The sequence below is a fragment of the Ylistrum balloti genome, unplaced genomic scaffold, assembly GCF_031769215.1.
Source record: "Ylistrum balloti isolate Yb309-2 unplaced genomic scaffold, AGI_CSIRO_Ybal_v1 Utg370508, whole genome shotgun sequence".
NCBI classification, from domain to species: Eukaryota; Metazoa; Mollusca; class Bivalvia; order Pectinida; family Pectinidae; genus Ylistrum; species Ylistrum balloti.
In genome coordinates, this window is record NW_026782328.1 from 1,650,896 (window position 1) to 1,666,241 (window position 15,346).

At 34.9% G+C, this 15,346-nt stretch overlaps 2 protein-coding genes across 3 annotated transcripts; one reads left to right on the plus strand and one right to left on the minus strand.

The window, feature by feature from the left end:
* The first annotated feature begins 507 nt into the window (after positions 1–507).
* LOC132555625 (zinc transporter ZIP10-like) lies at positions 508–5,179 on the plus strand. Its single transcript, XM_060219971.1, has 8 exons — positions 508–1,110; positions 1,268–1,457; positions 1,667–1,836; positions 2,853–2,996; positions 3,519–3,579; positions 3,898–4,152; positions 4,594–4,781; positions 5,042–5,179. The coding sequence occupies exons 1-8, from the start codon at positions 508–510 to the stop codon at positions 5,177–5,179; spliced, it is 1,749 nt and encodes a 582-aa protein (XP_060075954.1).
* Positions 5,180–7,567: 2,388 nt separating this feature from the next.
* On the minus strand, positions 7,568–12,650 carry LOC132555629 (peptide methionine sulfoxide reductase MsrA 1-like). 2 transcript variants are annotated; one of them, XM_060219977.1, is made up of 6 exons: positions 12,640–12,650; positions 10,817–10,950; positions 10,361–10,456; positions 9,999–10,063; positions 9,239–9,367; positions 7,568–8,669 (listed from the first exon to the last, which is right to left on the minus strand). In XM_060219977.1, coding segments are annotated over exons 1-6 (750 nt in total). In that variant the 5' UTR covers positions 12,642–12,650; the 3' UTR covers positions 7,568–8,345. The 2 variants fall into 2 exon arrangements, with proteins under 2 accessions (XP_060075960.1, XP_060075959.1); XM_060219976.1 differs by having other exon boundaries at positions 12,569–12,648.
* Positions 12,651–15,346: the final 2,696 nt, after the last annotated feature.

Consider the following 15,346-nt stretch of genomic DNA (forward strand, 5'->3'; position numbering starts at 1 on the left):
TGTATTTCGGAAGGGCAAACGTCTTCTGCTCTTCTGCTCTATCGACTACACCCACCATGTACAAAAGACAAAACAAACGTTTTGTCTTTAATTCTTGTAAGTAAAACAATGGACATGGTAAATAAATTTCTCTCTATTTAAAGATAAGACATTGAAAGACTTGGCAAAGGTTTTATGTCTTGTTTTAATAAGGTCCTCTATTGTTTTTTGATTGGTAACAATTATGCGTTACATGAATATTGCATGTGACTATTAGTCTGATCACACAAATTGCAGAATCTATGAGAAAAAGCTATCTCGTTCGGAACGGGAAATACTCTTAAATAACTTCAAAAGTTAAAGAAAAAGCATTATCATTACATCAATGAATGTAAATACAGTATTATATGCATATTATAAGATATAATGAAAGCATGATGGATCAATTTCAGTATATCCACATCCAGATTCAATAGAATTGGGCTTAGTATACTTTTCTTTTCTTTCAGTTTGATAGTATTGACAAGAATGGAGTTTCACCAGAGTTTAAATATTGCTATGGTGTTTATTCTTATTGGAAGATATTTTGCGACCTCTGAACAGGTGCAAGATCCGAAAGTACAGGGACAATCGTCCGAAAAACTCAACAATATTACTGTTAATTCATTCGTGGATTACATCATTCTAAAATACTCCACTGATGCAAATGTGTTATCATTCGAAGGTTACGAACATTTATTGGAAAGTTTGAATCTTGGTATGATTCATACAGGTCATCATGTGGAGACTCATATCAAAAACCCATCGAAACAATTTCATGATTTTCACGAAAATCACAATCACCAGCCGGCAGTTGGATCAGTCTACAGCATAAATGGTGGTCATCATAGCAACGAGGAAGGGATGGACATCAAACATCACTCGAACCAAAATGTCAAACATGAAATCAAAACTGGTCATTCCTTAAAGACAGAAAACCATAACGACATTCATGTCGACCATAAGGAGCATAGCGACCATGATGGTCATCCTAACCATGGTGACCATGGCGATCATAAAGATGCTTATCACACAAACAGAAATATGAACGTAGTTGTAGCTAACACCGAGTCACTTGACTTTCGCACTAAGGTATGCTTATATGATTGATGTTTTAAAAAAAAACTTTCCAAATTCTTTTTAAAGATTGGTATGATTTTTCAATAATACTCGTTTAAGAAAAATGACTTGCTTATGGAAATTATACATATAGCAGGTACATTAACCCGTTCATACATGTATCACACAGTGTTTGACCCCGTTGGAGATTCTGCAACTGATGAATTTTACTAATCAATCCCTGACGAAGGACCAGTTTATAGAGTTGTTTCCGCTACTGATTGTTCAACTTGAGGGACACAATTGTAACCACCTCCGTCATCATAGCCATGTGCATGCACACGTACATGAAGGACCAAAAAGCAATGCAAATTCTAAAAGCAAGTATATTTCTGAACAGTTAAAGCAGAAATTCATAACAATACTAATTTATCATTAAGCAACTACAACCTGTTAAGCATTTGAAACAAAATATATATCAACAGTATCTAGTAATGTCCATCATATATATCGCATTAAGTCACAAGCAGTATCAATGAAAATTGTATCAAATCATGTTTATTTACTGAGTGTGTGACATTAATTACAGCATGGTTCTTTGCCTGTGGAGCTATTGTGGTAATCAGTTTGTCAGGTCTGATCTGCGTGAGCCTCTTGTCTGTCTTACAACATTTTCTTTTCGAGAACTTGCTCCACTTTTTGGTGGCGCTGGCTGTCGGAGCACTGACTGGAGACGCAATGCTCCACCTCTTACCCCATGTAAGTTAACGATAAGAGGACAATTTAAAAAAAAAAAAAAAAATCACATCAATACAATCCTTTTCATGAGTCAATATATCTGAAAGAACCAAAATGACATATGAGTAAGATTTTATTTTGTGAAATGTCATCTGTTCATTATCATTCCGATTTTCAAAGTTTTAAAAATGATTGATTTTTTCACACTCTGACTTGATAAACTTAAAATCTAAGGTTACGCTAAAATATTTAAAAAAAAACCTCTTTCATGTTATCTGTAGGAACAATGGGCAGTATCACTTGTAAAAGCAGTGTACTTCTATATTTTTATGTTAAAACCTTATCATAAAGCCGAATTTACATACAAGTATATTTAGGTCACAACCACTCGTATATATATAGTATGTATGGTTGTGATAACATCCCTTGCTCTTTTTGTATTATAACCGAGCAGGTCATCTGTAACCGTTTTGTAGGTTACCCGTGGCTGTTTCATAATACACTCGAGATAGTTTGGTCTCTCTCTCTCTCATGAAAAAACAAGTATACTTGTAAACAGTCCTGATCAAAACTAGCAGTTTTAATCAAAATTTAAAATGGTCAAAACGAAAATTATTAATGAATAAGTTACATCCAATTTGTTTTAAGAACAGAAAAAATATGTAGCATGCTGATACAAAATACATCACAAAAATTACAAATTTCGTACGTGGGTGGTGGAAGAGATATTTTCCATCAAAAAGAACATAATCCGATGTATGCACACGTACATTCTATTGGCCGAAACTCTCGTGTTTTGGTTTATAACATCATGTTCTATATGTACGTAAAGGAGCTTATTATAGTAACATATTTCATCTGATCTAAAACATGATATAATACGGTATTTCACCATGATATCTCAACACAAACCATGGCTATCAACTGAAAGCAACACCCTACTACTATTTCCTGATCTCCTTGTACGTGCCTTCTTTGTCAATTATTCATGTTCTTTTTTTTTCTTTTTTAATTCTTTCTTACATTTGGCGATTTAGGCGTTTTCGTCGACAAAGGGCCATGACCATGGTGATGGACACGACATGACAGATGTGTACAAAGGTTTAGCGGGACTTGCAGTTATCTATTTCTTCTTTCTGGTTGGGAGGATTCAGAACTTTGCACATGTAAAGAGAATGAAGGTGAGCATACTTAATATATCATTGCGTGAATATATTTTTTTCTAATATTTTTGTTTAAACAATAGCATTTTATTTGCAGATAACATCGAATTTTACGTCTCTGCCATGTCATGGCATACATTTACACATATGTCCGTCTCCTCTCATCCCCTCCCTTAGCAATGTTATATTTCTAGTCACTTTAATTCTCAAGCAAATTCTTTCATGCTTTAAAGCAACTATGACAATAACTTGTATGGATTTGTGTTTCAGGATTTCAAAATGTAGATCCTTGTTACTATTTAAGGAAAGTTGTCAAACAAGTGTAGTTTATGGGGTTGTATTATTTACATATTTTGGTTGTTTTAAACCTCGAGAGAAATTTTATAAAAACAACCAAATTAATTACTGTATCAGGAAATGAAGTTAACATATACTTTATTTAGTTATAATAAGAAAAAGGGATAATTCTAAAAATAACTATCGAAAAATATGTATGAATAACCTTTAAGCATTAATTCAGCTTATTAAACCTGCCAACAGAATAAAAGACAAAGATCAGAATTGGACTCCGTTACAGCAACCATGGCGATGAAATCACAAGGTGAGCAATGAAACACTCACTGCATAGTGGAGCAATTCATAATCTTCAAACATCAATATATGGGAACTTTTATATTAATATATATATATGTACAATCTTCTATCGCACTTTTATTCGCCTATGCCGCTGCTCTTCGTTTGCTCCTTGGTAAACACTTTTAAATGTGTTACGTTTTTGGAATGACAGTTTCTTGCAATTCCGAATTTTAGAAATCTTGCACGTTGGAATTTCAAAAATGTCAGGTTTATTAACACAGTCATGTACAGTAAATTTTTGTCCACAATAGGGCTTTATGTGTTTTTACAATCAATCCTCTAGGCGAGGAGGACAATATGATGGTGGACAAAATTACCAGTGCCAAACCAGAAGAAGCTGACGAGAACCATTGTCATTGTCGTAGTCGCGACGGACTGTCTTCGTCCACTGGAGCAATGGTTTGGCGAGTGATTGTAGGGGACGGGATCCACAACTTAAGTGATGGTCTGGCTATCGGTGTGGCGTTCGCTGTCAGTGTAACCAGTGGTCTGAGTACTTCCATAGCAGTGTTGTGTCATGAACTGCCTCACGAGATAGGTAACATGAATGTTATGAAAATATCACGTCTTCTTGACAATCACCATATAGTAATCGTCTCCTAGGTTTCAACAATTAACTTCCTTAGCGTCACTGACGAGTCATGGAAGTATAAAACAGGAGGAAACAAATACTGAAGAAATCAATTATGACATATACTTCCATCTATCTGTAAAAACGCCCACAACATAAATACATATTACTCATTGTTTGAAGAAAGGGCTGGCTTAAAAGCTTAAAAAGCAGCTTCAGACACACGCCTTTTTTGTTGTTGTTTGTTTGTTTGTTTTTAATGTAATCTTAAATCGGGAACAGAGGCTTAATTAATTTGTCTTTATCTATCATCATATTGACTACATTTTCGTATTCTTGTCTAATACAGTCCTACAATCATTCAAAACAAACGGATACCTTTGTTCAGGCTTGATGTTTCTTTTATAGGTGACTTCGCCGTTCTCCTGAAGAAAGGAATGTCGATTAAACAGGCGCTATGTTTCAATTGTCTGTCGTCTGTTCTGTCAATGATTGGCGTTTTGGCGGGAGTGGCAATGGGCAATATTACAAGCGTCAAATTCTACATTCTGGTCTGTGTTGCTGCGATGTTTATATATATATCGCTGGTTGATATGGTAACTATTTTATTCAATGTCATACAACAAGCAAAATTAAAGACATCCTCGGTAATTAAGTAAACTGCCGTACATGAACCTGTGTATGAAATAAATCAATTCATGATACTGTAACGTGCAACTTTGATTATCAAGGACAACATTTTTAATGCAAAGTTATTTTGATTGAACCTGTTTTATAAAGAAAAAAATGCCACATGATATCAAAACCTAATCGTGAAGAAGTAATACCTAATTTTTGTTTTGTTTTATTGCCTTAGCTTCCAGAAATAAGTAACAGCTCTGATAAGAACCAACTACGCCATCTGGTCTTCACTATGTTGGGAATGGGTGTTGGCTCGGGAATCATGCTCATTATCGCACTTAAAGAGGAGGAGCTGATGCAGCTCACCACGTGATCAATACCATTACACGAATGAGCGTACCACGTGACTAGTAATGCATGCTGCAGAATATAACCTCGTGACTAATGAGTCCGTTGAATGATCTCACCACGCAGTTTGTGTCACGTCATTTTGGCTCTCGAAATTACTGCCGAGTTTAGAGTAAGCATAAGAACTTTGGGATGATAGTAGAGACATAACCTGAGACGGCCCGGAATATCTCTGGTCCCGTCATATTATGTAAATATTGCATTATGATATTCGGAATTGAGTATTCGGACAATTTCTGAGAGCGGAAAAAGATGATCAGACTCTTCAAGAACAAAAAAACATCGATATCATTTTTAGACTTTCTTTTCATATGAACATGGCATTATCTAGATCCAGCTTCTAGATCTTCACCTTCCACATAAACGTTTAAATGTCTGAAAAGTGATTCCCATTGTAGATAACAAACGAGTATACTGCGTATGAAAAGGCATCATCGACGTTCTTTCAATTACTTTCAATTACAGGTTAATTCATTTTATGTAAAAATCATTTTGAGCAATCATGCTTCTGGAAATTATTTTGAAAGTTTCGTTTTCAACAGCTGAACTGATCAATATGCTACATACCATAAAGTTTCTTTACGAATAATAAAGATGCGGAAAGTTAGAAAGTAGTGGGGTTTATTTAAGTTCATTTCTTTTATACAATATTAGCCATTATGTAAGTCATTCTTCCGTTTGTTAACTGTTAACAACGCAGTTTTTATATTTCAAGTAATTTTACCTTTAGTTAACCCCTGTAGTGCACATCATTATATCCGGTGAATGATTTTAGATGAAAAGATTAAATGTTTGAATATCATTTCTTTTCTTTCTACAATTCCAGTTGCAAACTTGTTTAGTGGGTCAGTAAATTTGATTTAATCACTTCTCTCCATTCCCTGCACCTATCTCCTCGTTGGTGGCAGTTTCCCTGGGTCATAGGATATAACAGGTGCTCTTATATACTTAAAGCTTTTTTCTACAAATACCAAATATGTGATAAACTTTATCTACATCCACTGGTGCGATCAACACTCTCCACCATCTTGTACATTCTTGAAAGAAAAATTGCTTCCTTAGTGGTATTATTTATTTACGAGTCATTGACTGAATCGACGGGTGAATTTGTTCTATAGTTATATCAATCATCAAAACAGTACTTCTCAATCTACAAACTACAACGATTGAACCAAAGATGACCGAATGGCGTCCTTTTTGTTATTCTGGTAGTCCTAAAATCGATATTGCACCATACGAACCAACATTGTTGATGACCCTATTGAAATAATGTTCACTATTATTGCAATAACGGTTTTCACTATTGAAATAATATTTCAATTTTAAGCATTAATTCAATAGGGGTTTCAATGTACCATCCTAAACTTGAGAATGCTTCATCCTAAGCGTCGGAAGATAAATATATACATGTGCGAAAGATACATCTTGTTCTTCCTGTGTATAGCAAAAACTAACCACTACTATCAAAATTCAAGATGACCGCCATTTTTTTTCATTCTGTCTGAAAACGGAAAATGCAAGAGCAATGTACCTATATATGAATTTCAAGACTGGTTCAACACAACTTCTCAAGAAATTGCGTTAGCACTAATAATTTATATCTGACTAAGTCAAAGATAGCCTTAATGATTTTCTTATCATTTTGGCCCAATAACCGACAATTCTCAACTATGGCCAAATTGAACCTACAGCATGAAATATGAAAATGATCCATCTAGCACTTGTATAGAAATAGTGGCAACAGCATGTACCTGACAATATCATAAGCAGCTTAACCTTTTAAACGTTATACAGCGCAAATATATCACGAGTACATTTGTTCAAATAATGTTGATAAGCAATTCCATTTCATTTCCACTTTTAATGCCCTCGGAATTTGCAGTTTGTTGTCAACTTTAACCTTGCTCATAACAATTGCACTGTAAAATGTATGGCTTTCATATCTGGCATGAAATGTTCCCTTTGACAAGACCTTTTTGGTGGTATCAAAATGTTTGACCATGTATGTGACCTTGACCGTGACTTTTGACCTACAATTAAAAGTAGAAAATCGTTGCCACAATGAAGACATGTTTCACCAAATGTGCATGCAATTAGCACATGCCTCATACAGTACAAATTTAATGTCCCACTTCAGTATTTTTTTGGCAACAGAGGTACTGTTTCATAAACACATCATGTTAAACATTAACAATGTATTTGTGTGTTCCCTATCGAGGTTGTATGTCTTTTAGCACATTTTAAAGACATCAAAATCTGTCTTTCATTTGAAAGCAATCACTCAACAAAAGAACACAATCACAGAACCAAAACGAAACTACCGTTCGAAGAATATGGAAAATCGAACAAAGGCTTGACATAGGTATGATTTATTATACAGTTTAAAAACATATAATTCTGAAATAATCATTCAATACGATTTCATTTATATAAATACAATTCGAGGTATATGAAAGTATTTTGTGGCCTTAAAATCATTTTTAATGTCACAGTATTGACCAGTCTAGTAGTTGCAAGGTCAAGGTTTACTGTATATATGATCAAGTACTGGTGTCCTATCACAGAAAAACATATCATGGTGGAGTGTAAATTTGAACAAACATTTTTTTATGTAAACAGATCAAAATAATTTGATTTACAATACTTTTTTGATATATAACACTTTTTGCATAAACCTAGTTTTGTTTTATTTGATATCAACGTTATTTTTTGTATTATTATTAGCTTTGAAAGATTCTTTAATATTTTTGAACTTCTATAACATTTTAGTCTATTTTATAATTGTATTTGTACCTTTTACAATAAATAGTTTCACTTTTAACCAGGAATATTTTCCTTTGTGCATGAAAGATGAATTAATTACATATGCTATACTATTGCTATATCATTGACACACTTTCATCAAGAAGAAAAGAATATAACATGACAACATAATAAAAATCAACAGCGCTCCTTACTTCATTACCGAATTTGAGAACAAAAACTAAATATCCTGCAAACAAAACTAGGACATTAGATGTCGAATGATAGACACCCAAAACGGCGTAAGCTCACTTGGCGCTTCCGATCAGGTGAGCTAACAAGTAAACTGTATGCTGATTAATAAAAAGAACTGTTAAGTCACAGACTCATCATAATTCTGATTTTGCTCTAGAGTTAACGATTCCTCTTGGACATGAAACTCCAGTTCCTCCAAGTCCACAATAACCTCCTGGGTTTTTATGTAAATATTGTTGATGGTAGTCCTCAGCATAGTAAAATTCTGGTGCTGATAGTATTTCTGTTGTTATTTTCCCATAACCATTTTTCATGATTTTCTCTTCATATGCTTCTTTAGTGGCCAAAGCCTGATCTCGTTGTTCGCTATCGTAGTAGTATATCCCAGATCGATATTGTGTTCCTCGATCATTTCCCTGCTGCATTCCCTGAGTAGGATTGTGACTCTCCCAAAACACCTACAAAAAGATTTGATAACAGGACAACTAGTCTCATGAAAGACAAAAAAAGCAATGCTACTTCATGTCAATCTATGAAGGAATTTCCTTTGAGTTAATTCTATCAGTCTATAAAGTGTAACGTGTGTCTGATTAGGTTCCATTTCCATATATTCAGTATTGTTTAGAGAGATTATGAAATATGCAGAAAAAATCTTTGTTGTCCTAGTTTTACAATCTTCTGACTTTTGCAACCTAATAAGTGTGTGGTGCAAAACTGCAACACTTAAATTACCCAAGAAAAAATTATATATGAAATAATGATCACTCTACTTCAACAAGTTTCATCACAGTATTCAAGTGAAGCAATTTACATATTTTAGACCTCTGTTGGCATTGCAGATTGACGAAAGTTTTTATATTAAAAAAGAAGAAACTAAGGGCAAATTTTATATCAATCTTACTTAAACCTATCATAGGGGTTTTCCTTTCAAAGACAAAATGTATCTGTTTGACAGATTGATGCACAGTGCTTAATAAAATTTTTTTATAAGCTTATGCAGAACATTAACTTTACTTGAATGTCTCACCTTCAAAATTTCTGAATAATCTGTTTTCTTGGGATCAAACACAACTCGGACAACCTCATTATGTCCTGTGGCTCCTGAGCAGACTTCCTCGTAGGTTGGATTCGGGGTGTAACCAGCTGCATAACCAACCTGTAAAAACGTTGAAGGTTTAGCAAGCTTTGAATAAAAAATCTAAAAGAAGAGTCTTAACCCATAGCAGCACCAAAAAGACATAGAAAATGTAATCTATGTTCAAGGTCACATGAAGAGTGTAAACAAAGGTCATGACTATAGTGAGAATGTTTATCAGCACCAAGGTTATATAGAGCAGTTAAAGAAAAATCAAGGTAAGATTAAACTGACATGTAAATCAGAGAGCAGGTCACACAAAAATGTAAAGGTCAAGGATTTTAATTGAAAATGTAAATTTGGGCAAGGGTCAGATTGAAATCTTCACAAAGGTCAAGATTTATGTAATACTGTAAATAAGTGCCAAGGTCAAATGTTGATCAGGATCATGTTACAGAAAAAAAATACTTCATAGGCAAAGTTACAAGGACAGGTCATGATAGAAAAAATTCCAGTTCCAAGAGATTGCGAAAATGACAATTTTTAAGAAAGATCAATGAGATGTAAGACACAACAAGGCATGGATGCAAAAATAAATTATATAGGTCAAAAAACAGGTCATCAGCAACGTCAATTTATAGCAAAAGGGTCTATTACATTTTTAGATATGCATATTCAAATATATTGATATAACAAGGCTGTGTATTCTAACCTGTGTTGAAAAAACACCAGGATGCTTCCAGAATTTTCTCTCTGCACCCCAAAAACAGCCCATTCCTGAAAAGATGCAACAGAAATCCTAAAATACTGAAGACTTTTTCATTTTTTTAACACTGTATGATTCATCAATGTTATATCAGTATCATTAGACAGCTTGGGAACACAATCTCACCAGATCAACAGTACTCACTTTTAAACTTGAACATTATATAAATTTTCTTCTTATAGAAAAAGATCAAATTTTAGATGCTTTAAATGTCATCTTAGTTGATGTCATCACAATTATCATTTAAAGATAATATCATAATGATATGTTAGGTGTAAAACAAAATTGATCTTGAAAATAAATCATACCAAACATGGCAAACTGCATTTCTTCAGGAAACGGAGGTACTGTGGGATTTTTGTTTACAGCATGAGCAGGGGAGACAGCCATTTTTGTACTTCGACCTGTAATACATACAAAGTACTAGTTTAATTCATTTAGATCATTCTTTCCAAAAATGTATTTGTCTTCACATTGCAGGATATGAGAAACAAAGGAAAATATGTATATGTATTCATTTTTACAAGATCTTATTCTCAATATCTGAATCTATCTTTGGATGTAAATGGCTATTATAAATCTCACCAAAAATAAATGCAATGTGGAGGTCTTGATGGAAATTAAAAAAACCCATTCCTTTTACTCTAAACTTTCATTAACTTAGTTGTGTAATGAAGTCACAACTCATTAGTGGCTTTGTACATTGATCTGTTTAGTAGAAAAACCTTGTTATTGTAATCATAGATGTTAATGTTGACACTTACCTTTCATAGCCTCATCTGGCTCTGGCATGGTCATTTTGCTTGACATTTCCCCCATCAAAAAAATACTAGCTACAGGCTGTCGCAGAAAATTAGCAAGTAACAGCAACCGACTGGCAGAAAAAGGAATCGACAACCTGAAATTCACCAAAACATTGAAGTTATGACTTACAAATAACAGATCTTTGAAGCTAGTAAGAGCTTGGAATAACTCATTTTAATCCCTACTATAAAAGATTTTTGTTTGTTTTTCAGTCACAATCTGCCATGAAAAATTACTTGAGACATGAGCTGTGTCAATCCCCAACATTCTTGAAAGAACTGAACATTGTATCGTCCAAATGGCCTAAGGAAAAAATTAAGAAAATTGAACTACAAGATTTAATTATAAAGCCTCTGTTTTAAAGCCTACAGAAAGATTTTTCACTCAAAGAGGCAACATTCATTCCCAAGCTGAAACATTCCCTGATCATGTAATTTAGGCTAAAGTCATTGAAAAACATCTGCAATTCAAAATTACATTTTAAATATATATAGTACAGTGTACTATACTAAACTTTCACTTTACTTGAACTCATGATCACGTGGAAAGTACAGGTTGCCTCAATAATCTTGGGTAGTGGAGAATTTCCTGTTAGTAGACAGTAGTACCAGTAGATTGTTCGGCAAGAGACTGAAGGGTCGATAGTTCAAACCCTATTACCTATTGCAAGCATTACATAGATTTGGAAACCTTGTATGTACTGATATCTTTAATCATTTTCAAGAACTGATCAATAACATTTAGTCTCAAGGGTGTTGACTATCTACCTTTGTTTTCAATGTCTTGGTTGTGGACCGAAAGTCCAAATTCCACGACCAAGACAAATGAATTCATGGATAAAGAGTCAGAACCCTTTTGACTTTGTCTTAATATACATGTAGAAGTGCATAGACTCTGTCTGTTTTTCCTCAGACCTACATTATAGTATCCTCATCGTAACATGTACTCCTGTGGTTACATTCAGTGAGATGCAGGTGAATAAAGCAAAGATCAGTATTAAGTCAATCACTTAAACATTAAATATCTATAATTATCCACTTGTGTCCATGCAAGGAGATCATTGGACATTAAGATTGTGTCAGTAGCTGATCCTGTCTTAATGTAATGTTAGATACTACATGTATTTATCTGTATCATTATGCTGCCAGATCCCAAAAGTGGTATAGTGGAAGCAGGGAGAGTGCCCCTAATGGTGTTTAGTCACGCTGTGATTCGAGGGATGCTTTAAATGTTTGGCAATTTCGCATCTTACAGATCAGCTTGGAAGCTGGTTCAAGTCAGTGACAGTCCTAACAAAAAACGAGATCTTATACTGTTCCCTGGTATGGTGACACGCAGATCTCTACCACATTACAGGTCTACAGATAGATATCTAATGTCAGTTGGATATAGACTTAAAAATGCTAAATCCGTGATTTAACGTAGAGTTCTTTGGTTTTTCCCTATGGCTTACGAGATAGCATAGGAAAATTATCATATTTTCTTTCTCTTTGTCTCAATAAAACTTCGGATTCTTACCAGATCTAGTCCGAACGAGTTTTTACCAGGCATACCAGGCGATCACTGTACACAATCTTCCATTTTGTGTACCTTTATGAACTCACTGTATTTACGTTACTTGTCATGCATGACCAGGTGGTGAGAACCATAGGTAGTCAATATGACGGGTGACAACAAGCATGTTGTTGACTGAAATACAAGTTGTTACTTACACTTGTGTCATTGACGATCTTGGGCAAAAAATGTCAAGCTAGTAATTTATATAAACGTCTTAATAACTTACATAACGAAACAATGCCGGAAGATGCAGTGTGATAGTAAGTTTCGAGACACGTCCGGATATATGATCTCGTATCCTTATCCGTGTGAACGAGATAATGGCCTACATTTGACTTCTGTGTGCATTGTCGTCTTTTCGATAGTTTTTAAGAACAATATAAACATTAAAATTAAAGTTCAGAGCCACACTGGGGTTAACTCTATGAAAATGTCTTTTATTCAAGGAGTCTCCTTGTAGAAGTGATTCGCACACGACGAGCTGACTTTTCCCCAGAAAATATTAATTTGGAAAAAAGAAAAAAGTGGTATAATAACCGATAAGTTATACAAGTATAGTAGCTCGTGTTTAAAGGTGTGACATTCTGTAACTATACAGCTGGCTTCCTTCTCGCAGGTCATCAAAAATAGCTATTATCATTGATAATTTGAATTTTATTACTATGAAACTTCAAATTTTAAGAAATTTTGAAAGCATTTCCATGTATTATTCTTACTTTGAAGAAAATAATCATTAGATTTTTTTGACTGTGAGATGTTAATTTTATTATCAGAACTGATTTTCCATATGAGAAGAACAGAAGTTGCATCAGTATGAATTATGTAGTTGTTTAATTAATGCCGGTTTTTCACCACGCCATGATAGCATAAATTATCATCAATTCTTCATTTTTAAAAGAGGATTACATACAGCTTGGATGCTACTAGTTGTTCTCCTATGGCATACTTGAAATGTACATAGAAACTCCTCTTCAATACGCCAATGAATGGTTACGTTCACCAATAATATATATAAGTCGCTCTTTTGTAATCCTCAAAACGAGCATCACTTTGTAATTGGTCAGTTTTCCCCCTCCTAAAACCTTCTCTAGACCAATCATATTACTTCGCATATACCTTTAATGTTTCAAGGAAATATTTCTGTGGTACAGAGTGCGAAAGTGATCATAATCCCTGGAATATCCGCGAGGATATTGGAAACTGTACTACACCACGAGTGCCAAAATCCCTCGGAGTCTGACAAGCATCAACAATGCAGAAATATTTTCTTTAGAAAAAAACTGATTCTAAAATGGAAACGTCGGTGTACTTTGTATTTGGATTGTGTGGACAGACTACCTAAATGCACACCGAAGGGAATTTACAATGATAAAAATATCCGGGTAAAATCACGTTGCCAAAGTTTCTTGTCAATTAATATCTGTACCCAACCACTGCATATATCTGTAGAGGAAGCGGGTCAGTGAGGTTGGTTAGCTGCTTGGTTCACGTGTTTTACGTCCGTATAGTGTAAGCAGATGTGAGGAAGTGTCCGATATGGTCCTGTTCATTCGGTAATCCTCCATCTGGTACGTTGCCAGAGTCGGGACATCTCTATGGAACGGACTAGCGCACAGACTCGAGGGCCCCCAGGTTCTGTTGATGCAACCTTCATCGGTCCGATGCCGTCGCTGCAGTAGCATGTTCGATGAGGCTTGTACATAATGTTAAAATATGGCATTGTGGTACTTTGAGTCGGAGATCTGGGGTTCGACAGAAATATGTTTGACCTCTTAGAAATGTTATAGTATTGGTACCAAACGAAATGTCACGGGATATGATGTTTAGATTCTCAGATGAAAGAGATCAAGAAAAGCAGGGCTGGTGTAAAACGAGAGGGTCGAGAAGGCATATCTCTGTCACTCAGCTGACAGAGCACGCCTCTTTGGCTCAGTTCGTAGAATCGTGAATCATCATGCCGAAGAACCGGATTTGATTCTTTTAGGGACACTCAACAGGAACGTGTCTTTAGCTGTTTTGTTACATTATAGCACGTGCTATGATAACCGCTATCATAGAAACAACTACTATTCCACTAGTAGTTCATATGGTAAATTCTGCAACACAGACATCTGTTTATCACCAATATCACAGGAAGTCAAACTACTTCACTACAACAGTATCGATGCCTTGTTTTCTTCTGAAAGTGGCTATGCTCTCAATTTATCAGAAAAGTTTTAACAAATAGTTCGAGCAAACGGAAAGGTTGAAGATGAAGATCCTAGGTATGTGGTTCGATTTACGATAAGCTGAGACCAGAAGCCGAACTGGGTTATCGTGATTGGGCAAAAATTTCAAGCTTTCCCTATACTTGTCCCATTGTGCACACACCGTTTATAATGTACAATATGTCCCCTTGCCCAAGGATGTTTCAGTCCATGTTTGAACTAAATCCTGTCATCATTACTATTCACTGTTCACTACCATTGGATTGATTGGAATGTGCAACCCCATTATGTCACGAATATCTTTTTGGCATTAGAGAAGATGACATGCATAACATTACAGGTATTACGCTTTGTGACGCATGACATGCATGTTGTAACTTGTAAACAAAGAACCAAACAATTTTGCAGTTGATGGCATTATTGATTAAGTAGAATTAAGGATTTGTTGCATGAAGTTATAAACATTTTCTTAATATCAGACACAGCGATGAACAACAAGCTTGCATTTGTATATGTGTACCACAGTTGTATGTATGTACCACGCACATGTTCCTTTTCTGTGTAAGCGAACAAGTGGAAACGGATATTCCAGAAAGCAACGAGTGACAAAGAGGAAGTATACAAAGCACGGGAAGTGATGAACATTGACAAGTTGAGAGTTTAGCCATGTGGACAGTGTATCACCTGTTTCGCTTGCACGGAGAAAGAGCAGATCAATGACCTATA

Coding starts and splice junctions, on each gene's coding strand:
- LOC132555625 (XM_060219971.1), top strand. CDS start 508: ATGGAGTTTCACCAGAGTTTAAATATTGCTATGGTGTTTATTCTTATT. Junction 2,997..3,518: donor CACATGTAAAGAGAATGAAG/GTGAGCATACTT, acceptor ACCTGCCAACAG/AATAAAAGACAAAGATCAGA. Junction 3,580..3,897: donor CATGGCGATGAAATCACAAG/GTGAGCAATGAA, acceptor TCAATCCTCTAG/GCGAGGAGGACAATATGATG.
- LOC132555629 (XM_060219976.1), bottom strand. Junction 10,064..10,360: donor AATGCAGTTTGCCATGTTTG/GTATGATTTATT, acceptor GCATCTTTTCAG/GAATGGGCTGTTTTTGGGGT. Junction 8,670..9,238: donor ATTATTCAGAAATTTTGAAG/GTGAGACATTCA, acceptor ATCTTTTTGTAG/GTGTTTTGGGAGAGTCACAA.